General features: G+C 31.3%; 1 protein-coding gene across 1 annotated transcript in view; it reads left to right on the plus strand.

The window, feature by feature from the left end:
* LOC130897264 (probable JmjC domain-containing histone demethylation protein 2C) overlaps positions 1–15659 on the plus strand; it is a 318396-nt gene that overhangs the window by 31586 nt on the left and 271151 nt on the right. Inside the window, exons 2-4 of the mRNA XM_057806023.1 lie at positions 3257–3418; positions 12030–12143; positions 14024–14227. Coding sequence (XP_057662006.1) covers positions 3257–3418; positions 12030–12143; positions 14024–14227 — 480 coding nt within the window. The remainder of the gene's footprint in view (positions 1–3256; positions 3419–12029; positions 12144–14023; positions 14228–15659) is intronic.

Consider the following 15659-nt stretch of genomic DNA (forward strand, 5'->3'; position numbering starts at 1 on the left):
TTTTATTATTTTGTGTCTTCTTCTTATTATCCTTTTTTTTCTATCTTTATTTGTTTCCACTTTTCCTTCCTCACTTCTTTATATCTTTATTTTTTAGCTTTTTTCTTTCAATATTTCATTCATTTTTTGTGCCTTGTGTTTTTTCTTTATCTATTTCTTCCTTTCATGTTTCCTATGTTTGATTGTTACTCCCTTTATTTATTCTTCGGTTCCTCCTTTCTTCCTCTATTCAGCTATTTCTGTCTTTGATTGGATTTTTCTTTTGCTATTACTTTCCAGAAAGTGCGTACTCTTCTTTCTCATCTATTTCATTCTTTTATCCATTTTTCCTTGGAGGTTAGCTTCTTTTCCCATTTATTTCCTTAGTTATTTAATTTTTTTATTTATTTCCTTGCCTCATTGCTCATTTTTCCTCATTTTATGTTTTCATTTTCTCATGTTCCTTATATCTTTCTTCAATTGTTTCATCTTTTCTTTTTTTTTATCAATTAATTTTTTTCTTCCCCCAATTTTTTTTTTCATTAGATTTTTTTTCCTTTCATTATTTATCCTCTTCTGCTCCTAATTTCTTGTCTTATCCATTTATTTATTTCTTCCTTCTTTGTTTGTACGTATTTTTCCTTGCTTATAAATTTCCCTATTTCTTCCATTTTTCCTTTGTTTGATTACTTTTTCTGTTCTTTATTCTCTTTTTTTGTTCCTTATTTCGTGTCTTATCCATATATTCTTATTTTTCTTTATTTTCTTTCATAGCTTGTATATTTTTTCTGTTATTTCTCCCTATTTTGCCCGTAATTTTTCTTGCTTATCAATGTCTTAATTTTATCCATTTTTCCTTGGTTTGTTTGCTTCTTGATTACTAATGTTTTTCTATATGTTCTGTTGCTTCCATCATGACATTATTTACCTTCGTTTGTTTATTAGTTCATTCCTCATTTTTGATTATATTTTGTGCTCGACTTCATTGTATATTCTTCTCTCCTATCCTTTCCTATCCCTCCTTTCTTTTTTGTTATTTTCTTTCGTTAAATATTCGTCTATACGTTCTTCACCCTTTATATCTTCTAAGCTTCCATTACGATTTTGTTCTATCTCAATGCTTCCTCTATTCTTTTTCTTCATCCTATCGATTCTTTCTCTTCATGTTTTCTTCGTTTGATTATACCTTCCTTTCATTATTTACTTCCTTCTTCTGTCTCTCCTTTCTTTCCTAACCAATTTTTTTTTTCGTTCGTATCTTTTTCCGTTATTTATTTCTTCATTGTGTATACCCTTTGTTTTGTTCCAATTTCTTTTTTCTCCCCCTTTTCCTTGGCTTTTTTCGTTATCAATTACCTTATTTACTTTCTTATTTCCTTCTTTATTTGTTTAGTTGTTTTCTTCTTTTTTTGTCATTTTCTTTCGTTCTTCGTTTTCCTTCTTCTTCTTCCACTTATTTTTACTTACATTACTTGTATGTTCTATGCTTTTACTTCCGATCTTAGTTTTTCTCCCTCTTTTTTAGCTCCTTCCCATCTAACTCTCTTTCTATTTCCTTTTTTATTTTTTATTTTTTTTTGTACAAATTGTTTTTTTCAATTTTGAGAAGAAATACTAATTCTTTCTCCCTATTTCACCGTTTTTTTTGTCTTTCTTTATCCTCTTTTCCTTTCTTTCATTATAGGTTTTTTTCATTCTACTATTCCTATTTTATCTTATTTCAGTCCTTCTTTTCTTTCTTCTTCCTTTTTTACCTTCAATGTTTTTATAATCTCCTATTCCTATTTTCTTTCCTTTCAGTTTTTATTTTCTTTCTTACTACTTTACTGTCAATATAATATCAATAATTCTTAATTCCAAAATACCGCCAAACAATCTAGTTTTGCCTCACTTTCCGTATCTATTGAACATTAGTCACTTCCGTTTAAAGCGTGCGGACGTTCCACAGTTTATTCAGCCGAAATAACTGGCACTGGCGCATGTTTATCGAATGAGAAAGAAAACGTAGGAGACAACCCTAGTTTTAGAGAAACTAATGTTGTTATTGGCTTCTTGCCTAGGTTATACCACATTATGCATCATAGTCCTTCAAGGTCGAATGAAAGTCGAATTTCATTAGAGAGCTGTAGGGATATTGTTAGCTAATATAATTTGATTCTAAAAACATATATTTTTTAATCGTATCTAAAAAACATACTGGTTAAATGCTTTAGAATTTTTAAGCGAGTATTATAGACCAGGCAAATTAGATCAAAAGTTCTCGATCCGCTGGAATATCTCGGATCGAGTTGAGGTTTTTTGTATTGTCTTCAAAAAAGATTTAAAAACAATTTGAGACAAAAATTATTGATGGCAAAGATAGAAATTACATTTCGGATGCATGAAATGCATCTAAAAGTGAATAATTTTTCCAAAAGGATCAAAAATCGTCAATCGGGGGTTTTCGGGGGCGCTCGTTTTGAATATAACACTTGATGTCGGTAAAATGAAGAAATATCCCACAGTTTTCACCCAAAGATGACGTTATTCCTGAAGGAATATTCTGAATCTTGACTTGGGACCACGGTATACTACTCAGGTACTCGGGCCGGAAAAGAAGTCAATTTTCATAAAGTCGGGCCCCATGAAAAAAACTTCCCTCCTCTCTGCGGAGAGAAGACGAAACAAGACTTTTTGTTACCTCTCTTATTTATTTTAAACTTGATGATCCTTTTTCTCTAATAAATAATTTCGACTTTAGTTGCAGCTGCGAAATAAGCACCCTGGAAAAAGGTGCCGCCCAGAACTTCAGCGAGATTTTTGGGCGTTGGATTCGGAACGAGCGCCCTTGGAAACCCCCGAGTGACGATTATTCTCGATTATTCTGTAAGTTAGTAATTTTGCCCTTTGGGTTTCCCCTTCTGCCATTAGGGACCTCCCAGGCGATATTTTCGGGTGTTGGATTCGGAACGAAAATTATCGCTCTACGATTTTTACCGTCACTTATATATTTTTGAGCATTTTGGAAAATTCTGCACTTTTAGCTGCATTTTATGCACAATCTGTACCATCGAGAACTGTTGTCTCCAATTGTTTAAATTTTTTTCTAAAGACAATGCAAAAAACCGCATATCGATCCGAGATGTTCCAGCGGATCGAGAACTTTTTGTTTTGTTTGCCTGGTCTATAAGTAAAATTTCAACATCAAAATAGTATACCATATAACGAATGGTGGTATATTGTACCATTTTGTATAGGATAATTCATTAAATATACCAACTTTATATTTAATTTCCAGGTGCTAGTCGAATACGACGATGTGGAATGGCAAAGACGCGAATGGGTCAGCGTATATAAAGACGGACTTTTCCATTTGTTTATGGTAGAACAAATGTTAATTTGGGCTCACCGCAGGAATCCTTTTCCTCCTTCGCAGGGCACTGTACGATGGCCTGCACTGGTAAGTCACTATTTTTATTACTACAGTTAAGTGATTCAAAGTGGCCCTTATCACAGTAGCGCACCATTATCAATATCATATTTATGTCAGTTTTATAAATTGTCTGCTTTAACCCCATTAAACTACCATCTTCAACTATTTATTATTTATCTTATATTAAAGTGAGTGTTATTAAACATAAATATATAAATAAAATACTGATTTTATTTATTTAAAATTAGTATGGCATAAGATAAGAATTAGTATTTAAGGAAGTTTGTACACTGCTACTGTGTTTTTGATAGTTTGTTATTCGTATAGAACGCCAGTCAGATTATTGAAATGTAACTTCAATTTATTATTAAATTCTCAGTTTTCTAAATAAATTGTTTTTGAAAACAAAGTTTGTGGATTGAGTTATTTAATTATATCATTGTAAAACGTGATAAACTGCAGAAATCTAATAACACAACGTGAGTTTTATGAGGGTTGTCTGAAAAGTGTTCGACCTAAAAAATAAACAAGAGATTTTTTTAACGCGGCCAAGACCCAGGCTGCTATTTTTTCAAAGAAGCGGGCACTGCAGACTAGTCCGGATGTAAAATATCAACTTCTTCGCAAATTCGCTTGTTGAATGTTGAGGTAGGGAACAATATGCCATGGCATAGTCACGAGGTCGAATTAGCTAAGGCAGCTCCAAAAAAACTTAGAGCCCTCTTTGAGACCAAAAAGCAATATACATACTCTACAACAACTTTTAATACTTTACAAGGCCCAGATTAGTTCATCTTTGGAATATTGCTCGCACATTTGGAGATCGGTCTCCAAGCATACTCTGAGGTTGCTCGACTCAAAACAAAAGAGAGCAATTTGACTTATATGCGATCTAGAGTTGACCAAAAACTTGGAGCATAGAAGAAAAGTCTCTGACCTGACTCTGTTTTATCGATACTTCCACGGCAGATGCTCTTCCGATCTCTCCACCTAGAGTTGTATTTGCAATACCTACTAGACAGGCAGACGTGGCTCATGAACATCGAGTTTTCTTTGGAGAAGTACAAGCCTGTGGAATCAGCTACCAAGGCACTACAACCTACAGAAGGTCAGTCAAGATCCACAGGCGTCTCCACATGGTAAGCACTATTCGAACTACTCAAGTGGAACAGGTTTTACCCTCTGGTGATTGCTACTTACATTGCTACCTTGGTGATTGGGTTTTTTTGAGATTAGTGGCTTACACTATATATATTTCTCTTTCCACGTGGATATATCGCTGGCTAACTTATTCGAATGCATCCTCACGTACTTTTATATATATATATATATATATATATATATATATATATATATATATTCACATTTTTTTTCTATACTTTTTTCATCTATTCCTTTCATTCTTGTTTTCTTGATTTCTCTCTTTCATTATTTCATCTATTGTTCTTCACATTATTTCTCCATTTATCCATTTATTTCTTTTATATTCTTAATGTTCACTCCTTTCGTTTGTTAAGTGCTCCCTTCCCCTTTCTTTATTTTTCCTTTCCTTATCTATATATTTCTTTTTTTATCTTTCCATCTTCTTTTATCCATATCTTTCTTTATTTTATTTCGCCTTTAATACCTTTACTATCTTTAATACCATTCTTTATTCATTGCCTTATTTTGTGCTTTATTTACTTCTTTATCCCTTTAATTCCCCTCATCTTCATCTTTTTTTTAATAATACTACTACATATATATTTACTTTCTCATTATTTTCTATTTCTTGTCTCTCTTATTAAGGAGGTTCTGTTCAAGAGTTGTTCAATAAATAATAAACTTATAAAGTGACAGATTTTTTCACAGAAGTTCAATCCACTCATTTATTTAAACAGTTTTTAATCAATAAATTGTGGGGTGAAACTATCGCTATCACTTATCATTTAATTTATTTAAACACACAATTTAGTTTTCCTTTCTCTATCCCGATGTGTTCTCTATTGTTTATCAACTTCCCTGCTGTTAAAAACTCGTTTTATATACATTATAATCACATTCTAGAATGTTTGATTTCCTGGAAATCTATAATTTGCCGTAAAAAAACAAAAATACCTTCGTAGCAATCGTCTTTATGAAAACAGTTCGCAAAAATATATATAAATAGGTAAAATAAAATAAGTAAACAGATTTTACTGAAACAGAAAGCTTCGGCAACATATTGAAACAGGACTGGCTTCACGGTTTCGTAGGTCATAACTTTAGAATGATTATTTTGGTCAAAGTGAGTTTTGTTATTAAAAATAGAGTACTAAGAACCAAAAATATATCCATTCTAAGTAAGTTTGAAAAATATTCATTCATATTTGAAATGAACATTAAAATTAGATCGCGAGATTGCAGATGCATTCACAAACAAAGCAAAGTTAAGAAAATAAATTAATAAGAAATTATTGATGATAAAATATATATTGGTTATAACGATGGCATCGTATTCTTTTGTATGATAAAAAATGATGGTAGTTACACCGCAACATATAAATCAAAATCCTGTCAAAGTTGATATGATTAATCGATTCGCAATCATTTTACCGCCCACTTCTGAATTCTTTATCCATTTATATATACCGAAATTCCAAACAAACAGAATGACTTATGGTGTTTATATGGTTGATTATTGCAGGGAAAAGGATAACAACATTTATTTTTTGCTCTGAAATTATGATGGGTGCGAATAATTTAAACGAATAAGGCAGATGCAATTCTTGTTAAATTAGGTGAGCTGAGTGATAGATAAATTGTCGTTTTCGGTAATCTGGATCTATACATAAAAAGATAATTTGTGTATGACTTTGCATCTCATTCTTATGTCTCCAATAATCTAATTTCTATTCTTCTTGGGATCTTTGTTATACATACCAAAGTGTTAGCACTACTTCTTCGAGACTTTTGCTAAAATGGGCTGAAAATTCGCAGATAGATGTTCTGATGTCTATGGCTTGCTTGTAGACTCTTCAATTATCGTTCTCTGCCATGCCTATCATCTTAAGGTAATATTCGACCTGTCAGAAGACTGACCACCAGTTTTATTTGATTTCTGGACACCTTGAATTCTTCAGACTTATTAGATGATTATGGAGTGCTCCTCTTCTAAGATAAAACTCATTATTGATGTGATATCTCATGAGGTCATAGTAGGTTCCAAAATATGTTGTTGCACCCTCTTTCTTGAATGCCTGGTATACCCTAGTGTGACTAACGGGCTATTATCTAGTGGTTTTAGAGTTTTTTTACACTTCCACGCTAACTAGGACCTAAACTTAGAAGATCTTAACAGCTTTCAGGGCATCCAAAGCTGATTGGATATCTGATATCTATTTTTTAGGTAATTATACACTTTCACGGTTACCTGGTTTTTTGGCTCTAGAAAATCGAAAAATGGATGGATTTTAATGATCTTGGTCTCAAAATGTTCCATTTTACGGCGGATTTATAAAAAAAATTAGTAGAAATGGCTGGAATAAAAATTTCTCATAGTTTTACTGTTTTAAATCGTAAAAAAAACGGTTTTGCAAAATAATCCTTTACAGAAAATTATGGTAATTATACACTTTCGCGGTCACCTGGTTTTTTGGCTCTAGAAAACCGAAAAATGGATGCATTTTAATGATCTTGGTTTCAAAATGTTCCATTTTACGGCGAATTTATAAAAAAAAATACGAAAATTAAAAAAAAATAAATATTTTTTACAGTTTCATGACTTTAAATGCAAAAAAATGACTTTATACATATAATATTTTGAAAAAAAAAAGTTTTTCTACTATTTAAGGTTTAAAACTATTAAAAACCGCAAATTCAGCCACTACCTCCGTGTTTTTCATAAATTCGTCGTAAAATGGAACATTTTGAGACCAAAATTATAAAATTTATCTATTTTTCGATTTTTAATGGTCCAAAAACTATTAACATTGAAGAATATAGTACGAAACTATTCACAAAAATTGATTGTTTTTTATCGATTTCATTTTAAGCTATAAAACTGAAAAAATCATTCTTTTTGGATTTTTTTTTATTATTTGTATTATTTGTTTATTAATTTATGTAGAATACAAAAAAAAATATAAGAACTTTATCTGATAATGAGATAATTTTTTGTAAAGGATTATTTTGCAAAACCGTTTTTTTACGATTTAAAACAGTAAAACTATGAGAAATTTTCATTCCAGCTATTTCTACTATTTTTTTTTTATAAATCTGCCGTAAAATGGAACATTTTGAGACCAAGATCATTAAAATTCATCCATTTTTCGATATTCTAGAGCCAATCTAACCTAACCTAACCTAACCAAAAAACCAGGTGACCGCGAAAGTGTATAATTAACATAATTTTTTGTAAAGGATTATTTTGCAAAACAGTTTTTTTACGATTTAAAACAGTAAAACTATGAGAAATTTTCATTCCAGCTATTTCTACTATTTTTTTTATAAATCTGCCGTAAAATGGAACATTTTGAGACCAAGATCATTAAAATTCATCCATTTTTCGATATTCTAGAGCCAATCTAACCTAACCTAACCTAACCAAAAAACCAGGTGACCGCGAAAGTGTATAATTAACATAATTTTTTGTAAAGGATTATTTTGCAAAACAGTTTTTTTACGATTTAAAACAGTAAAACTATGAGAAATTTTCATTCCAGCCATTTCTACTATTTTTTTTATAAATCTGCCGTAAAATGGAACATTTTGAGACCAAGATCATTAAAATTCATCCATTTTTCGATATTCTAGAGCCAATCTAACCTAACCTAACCTAACCAAAAAACCAGGTGACCGCGAAAGTGTCTAATTACCATAATTTTTTGCAAAACAGTAAAACTATGAGAAATTTTCATTCCAGGTATTTCTACTAATTTTTTTTTATAAATCCGCCGTAAAATGGAACATTTTGAGACCAAGATCATTAAAATCCATCCATTTTTCGATTTTCTAGAGCCAACCTAACCTAACCAAAAAACCAAGTGACCGCGAAAGTGTATAATTAACATAATTTTTTGTAAAGGATTATTTTGCAAAACCGTTTTTTTTACGATTTAAAACAGTAAAACTATGAGAAATTTTCATTCCAGCCATTTCTACTATTTTTTTTATAAATCTGCCGTAAAATGGAACATTTTGAGACAAAGATCATTAAAATCCATCAATTTTTCGATATTCTAGAGCCAATCTAACCTAACCTAACCTAACCAAAAAACCAGGTGACCGCGAAAGTGTATAATTAACATAATTTTTTGTAAAGGATTATTTTGCAAAACAGTTTTTTTACGATTTAAAACAGTAAAACTATGAGAAATTTTCATTCCAGCTATTTCTACTATTTTTTTTATAAATCTGCCGTAAAATGGAACATTTTGAGACCAAGATCATTAAAATTCATCCATTTTTCGATATTCTAGAGCCAATCTAACCTAACCTAACCTAACCAAAAAACCAGGTGACCGCGAAAGTGTATAATTAACATAATTTTTTGTAAAGGATTATTTTGCAAAACAGTTTTTTTACGATTTAAAACAGTAAAACTATGAGAAATTTTCATTCCAGCCATTTCTACTATTTTTTTTATAAATCTGCCGTAAAATGGAACATTTTGAGACCAAGATCATTAAAATTCATCCATTTTTCGATATTCTAGAGCCAATCTAACCTAACCTAACCTAACCAAAAAACCAGGTGACCGCGAAAGTGTCTAATTACCATAATTTTTTGCAAAACAGTAAAACTATGAGAAATTTTCATTCCAGGTATTTCTACTAATTTTTTTTTATAAATCCGCCGTAAAATGGAACATTTTGAGACCAAGATCATTAAAATCCATCCATTTTTCGATTTTCTAGAGCCAACCTAACCTAACCAAAAAACCAAGTGACCGCGAAAGTGTATAATTAACATAATTTTTTGTAAAGGATTATTTTGCAAAACCGTTTTTTTTACGATTTAAAACAGTAAAACTATGAGAAATTTTCATTCCAGCCATTTCTACTATTTTTTTTATAAATCTGCCGTAAAATGGAACATTTTGAGACAAAGATCATTAAAATCCATCAATTTTTCGATTTTCTAGAGCCAAAAAACCAGGTGACCGTGAAAGTGTATTATTACCATTTATTATTAGCAACGAAAGCTTTAAAAAAAACTGTGAAGCCACATTCATATTTATATAATTATAATAATTGGAAAGTTCTTTAAAGCATAAAAATAATATAAAAAATTGTGAACTGGCATGGAGAAACGAGAAATTAGACTCTTCCTGATTAAATTACGTCAATTTTATTAAATAATTGTCGTCGAAATAATAAAAAACGCACGTGTCTGCTGCGTTTAACTATTTGTGTTTCTATCTTTATTACAATGTAAACGAAGCAACCGGGCTATTATGGGTCGTTGACATCTGCAATTTCAATGTAACACGTCATAAATTTCGTCGATAGCTATTTATGTTTCGCAATCGGATATATGACCTTGGCCAAGTTAAAACAACAACAATTACATTTTTATCTACTGAAATTATCATGAATAAAAGTAAATACAGGACAAAATTATTGTGGAAATCTGTTAACGAGCTTGACAAAATAATTCTTATCATAAGGATAAAATTAATGTTGTGAAAAAGTCACTATTATATAAGTGTGTGGGGTGTTTTCTATAACATTTTCAAAGTAACTTTGCATATTTTACCAATAGATCTGAATGTGCAATTTCAAGTTGGATTAGAGCGTCAAATGAGGTCACGTAGTATAATTTTGACTGAAGCGTCATCTTAAATTAATGCCGAGTCTCAGGTATAATGCCGGTCATCAAATAGCGAAAATGTTATCACAGATGTTCTCAATTTGTGAAACCATAATCGGCTTACAAACGTTGACAACCAACCCATCATTAAGAGTTGTATAACTTCATATAACAAGCGAAGATAATTTCAGTAAAATTAAAAACAATAATGAATTTGTTGCTTCAGAGTTTTATTCGTAACTTATAAACTAGAGAGAAAGTTACACAGCACTTTTTGATGAAATTTACTATTAGAGCTTGTAGAGGGTAGGATGAGAAGTATTTGTCGAAAACGTTGTTTTCTGGATAGCGTCTCTTCTTGAGTGAACCGAAAAACCAAATAAAAATTCCTACCTGAGGATAATAGAAAAAATATTTCGAATTATGTATTTATGTTTATTATTTTCTCAGTATTATTCTATTTAATAACCGGTTTTATTTAGGAATTTCAAGGGATTAATTTTTGTGAAATGTTGTTATTCATCTATACTTTCAAATGATTCACTGATTTTCAAAATTAAATATTGTAATGCGAACCTGGACAAGTTGTTTACTTTTCAGTTCACAGTGGGGTTCTTATCTTTTTTTGTAAAGATAACACTTTCGCTATTTGATGATCGGCATTAAAACGATCTTCGTCTTTCGACAATTATCTCAGTTTCTTGGAAGCATCCTCGAAATGACACCTTGGGATACTTGTCGTCGATTCGAAAGACCTCGATTATTAATTTTTTTCATTTCATTTCACGTTGTGATTGCTTCTTTGATATCCAAACATATTTGCCGTGAGGTAGATGATCAAGTGCTTCTATATAAGCTTCTTTCTAATAATTATGATACTGTTAACATAAGACAGACATCTTAGTATTTAAATAATAGATTAAGAAGTCATCAGTACAATGGATCAATATTATAATAACGTTCGAAGGAGACCGTGGTTGAAGCTCGGAAAAGCTTAACAAACAGTTGTGAAGCTCTTATTGATGTGAAGGAAGATGATGATTTGTGGACATGCGCTATTCGATTATTTATTATCAACAACTAATGTGGTTAGATTTGATATAGCCTCGTCTGACTATCATTTATCAGGGTCTCGGCAAAATAATCAAAATTAAATGAATTTTTTTTAAAAATGTAGTGGGAAAGGGTCAAAGTACAATATCCAAACGATAGTGGGAATTTATAATTGGATATGGATTTATTGATTTTCAAAATACTGTGCACTTAGATCAATATAAAAGTGCGTTTGAACCAATTGTCGAATCCCTTTTTCCATTCTGATTGAGGTACCTCCAAAACATGTGATTTGATCAACCGCTTCTTTAGGTGAAGAAAAACGTTGACCTCGCATTTTATTTTTGATCTGCGTGTATAATGAGAAATCATTGGGTGCCAAACGCAGATGATCCATTAATTCGATGTTTTGACCGTTCAAAAATGTTTTTGTTTGAACCGATGTGTGAGATCTCGCATTGTCGTGGTGGAGAATGAGTCGACTTCTGCGATCGGTTTCCCTGGCAAACAAACGCTGGTGTACCAACGGTGCCGACATGTCCAGTTATTCCGAAAAAAAAAACAGGCGACCATTTGTTTCGAAGTACGTTCACTATTAAAAATGTCAAACATATTCACATCATTGGCACGGCAAAACTAAACTACATAAATAGTATAATGTGTAAACATATTTGATTGTAGAGCTCAATTTATTCACAGAGCTGGACGTGGGTATTATAGATACATTTAGGTTATGTAACATGATCATGTTTATTGAATACTTCACCGATTAGATACATGGTAATTCAATGTTTTCTTCTGTTTTTTATTTCAGACATTTTGTGCTGTGGTATCTACTGTAGATATTCCAACTCATCTTCAACCAGTTGAATTTTTAGTTGATCGTACCTTGGTTTTTAAAGACTATAAGCAACTGAAGCCTTATCAGGTAACTCATTTTTTAACAAAATTTTGTTGTACAGAATATATAATTATGATGAAACATGACTCAAATTTATGAAAGTTGACTCACCATTGTAAGAGGTACTCAAATATCATGAGTTTAATTTTGAAATTGACTCATAAGGATGATACTTGACTGGATATGATAAAAACTGATTCATTATGAAAGATAGTTCTTAATTTTTGGGTAGTTTATTCCAGTGATTGACCCATTATCTTAATATTCACTCATTATGGTAAAAGTTAACTTAATATGATAGAAATTGACTCATTATGATCCAGTATAGTTAATTTTTATTAGTTTATTCACTCTTTATGAAGAAATTTGTCTCAATATGATAAAAACTGACCGACTATGGTCAAGTATAGTCTCGATATGATGTAAATTGATTCATTGCGATAGAAGCTACTCAATTTTTAATGAGTTTTATTTTGAAATTGACTCATTATCATCAATATTCACTCATTATGATAAAACTTGACTAGAAATTATGAAAATTGACTCATCCTAGTAAGAAGTACTCAATTTTGATGAGTTTGAATTTGATTCATATGCATAAAACTTGACTAGATATGATTTGAACTAATTCATCATGACAGAAGCTACTCGATTTTTTGATAGTTCTATTCAGAAATTGACCCATTATCATGAATACTTACTCATTATGATGAAACTTGAGTCGAATTTCTGAAAGTTGACTCACCATGGTAAGAGGTACTCAAATTTCATGAGTTTAATTTTGAAATTGACTCATAAGGATGATACTTGACTCGATATGATAAAAACTGATTCATTATGAAAGATACTACTTAATTTTTGGTTAGTTTAGTTTAGTGATTGACCCATTATCTGAATATTCACTCATTATGGTAAAAGTTAACTTAATATGATAGAAATTGACTCATTATGATCCATTATAGTTAATTTTTATTAGTTTCATTTTGAAGTTGACTAATTATCATGAATATTCACTCATTATGAAGAAATGTATCTCAATAGGACAAAAACTGACTGACTATGGTCAAGTATAGTCAATTTTTATTAGTTTCGGTTTTAAATTGGCCCATTATCATAAATATAGAGTCATTATGAGAAATCTTGATTCATCATGATAAAATACATTGAATTTTTAAAATAAATCATTATCTAAAATATATACTCATTAAGATGAAACTTCTATCAGCATGATAAAAATTGACTCAATTTTTTATCCTTATATTAAAATCGTCTCATATGATTATACTTGATTCAATATGACATAAATTGACATTACTATGAAACTTGATTCAGTATGATAAAAATTGAATCATTATGATAAAACAAACTCAATTTTCCCATTTCCATTTTCAAAATGAGATAAAACTAGACTCAATTTTTCAAAATCGGTACTCAATTTTTGGAAAGTTTCGTTCAGACATTGAGACATTATCATGAATATAATCTCATAATGATGAAACTTGATTCAGTATGATAAAAATTGATTCATTATTATAAATGAAACTCAATTTCTTATTAGTTTCATTTTCAAAACGAGTCCTTATAATGAATATAGACCCATTATGATGAAACTTGATTCAATATGATAAAATTAACTTATTGTAGTAAATGAAACTCAATTTCTGATTAGTTTCATTTTGAACTTCACTCTTTATCATAAAAATAAACTTATTATGGTAAAAATTGACTCAATATGATAAAAATTGATCCATCATGATACAAGATGAACAATTTTCAAAATTTTTAGATTGTCTTGTAATAAAAATTGGCTCAATTGGATAAACAATTGCTCAATTGAATTTCTAAATCAACTCATTATTATAAAAGAAATGATAGGTTACGATAAACATTTCTATTTCCTCGTTTAGAATTGGGATAGACCACTGCCAGGGGTGAAAGATTACCCCGAACTGAAATTAGCAGTTAAACGTTGGACAGAACTCCAAGACGGTCAAAGGATATTATTGACCACCCCGAGCGTTTTAGTCGGTTATAGAGTAGAAGTTTATAGAGCCGAAGGTACCACGCAATGGTACACAGCTGTGATAATTGGATACAACGAAGCTACTAGGGTAAGTAATTTATACAGAAATATAGAGAGAAAATTTCGAATTTGATTTTGGCGCTATGACGTAACAGTTGTTGGAAGGAGAGTTTGGGGGTGTCATTATTTGAATACGGCCCTGTATTTCTTCTTTTTCGATTCTATCTATCTGAAGTATCTAAAGTATCTTTTTTATTCTCGAAGTATTTACAAAAAAGTTTTCCAAAGCGGCAGCTGGCAACAGATCAACTTCATTATGAAAACTGTACTTTTTTCAAAACTTTCAACTTTTACATCCATATCGGAATGGACTTTGAAAAGTTTGAACTTTTAAATTGTTCTATAATTCAGCGACTTCGTTTTTTCCGCCTACTCCTCCGTGACACACATTAAGGATTGCTTCATACGTGCATCTGAAGAAATGTTTCAAAAAGAAACCAGAAATCTTGAGAAAGCTCGAAGCCATTATCGCTAAAGTGTCTTCAAATGTAACATATTTGCAGATGGTAGATATTCAACTTTCTTCTGCCTTATCACTTGCCACCGATGAGTCATGCGACATAAAATATACGGCACAAGCTGCTCTTTTTGTTAGGTATATGTCTTCCCAAGGTCCAAAAGAAGAACTTCTAGGAATTCTACCGCTCACGGGACAAGCTAGAGGGAAAGATATAGCGAATGCCGTGCATGGGATCAATTTAAACAAAATCGTTCCGATAGCAATGGATAAAAAAAAGGGGCAGCAACGATTCTTCAGAGCAAAATATACCATTCTGAAGTTTCACTTTAACAAAAAGTGCTTTGTGCCCAAACATTTCCGGCCGAAATAACACATCACTCAATATGCCGTGTGACTAACTAAGAAAAACATATTGTTTGCAAAAAATCGATTTTATTCCACAGTATAGTCTCCTTCAAGAGCAACACAATCATTCCAACGCTTCTCTAACTTCTCGATGCTATGCTTGTGGAAGGATTTGTCTTTTTCTTCGAAATAGGCTTCAGTTTCAGCAATTGCTTCTTCATTTGAACAGAATTTCTTACCGTTGAGCATTTTTTTGACATCAGCGAATAGCCAGTAATCACTGGGGGCCAGATCTGGACTATATGGTAGATAAGGAAGCAATTCGAAGTGTTATTCTTTTAATTTTACCATCGTTGCCATCTACTTTTGAATTAGTGCATTGTCTTGGTGACACAGTGGTTTTTCCTCGATTTTTGCATTCAAACGATCCAACAACTCTCTGTAGTATTCGCTATTGATTGCCTCTCCCTATGGAGATAGTCAATAAACAATATTCCATGCGCATCTTAAAATACTGAAGCCATAACGTTCCCAGCTGACTATTAATTGTGCCTTTGGACGCTTCGGACGTAGCCCATCGGCTGCAGCCACTCAGATGATGATCGTTTTGATTCTGGAGTAAAGTGATGGATCCAAGTTTCATACATTGTCACAT

This window comes from Diorhabda carinulata, chromosome 8, assembly GCF_026250575.1.
Source record: "Diorhabda carinulata isolate Delta chromosome 8, icDioCari1.1, whole genome shotgun sequence".
In the NCBI taxonomy this organism is placed as follows: domain Eukaryota; kingdom Metazoa; phylum Arthropoda; class Insecta; order Coleoptera; family Chrysomelidae; genus Diorhabda; species Diorhabda carinulata.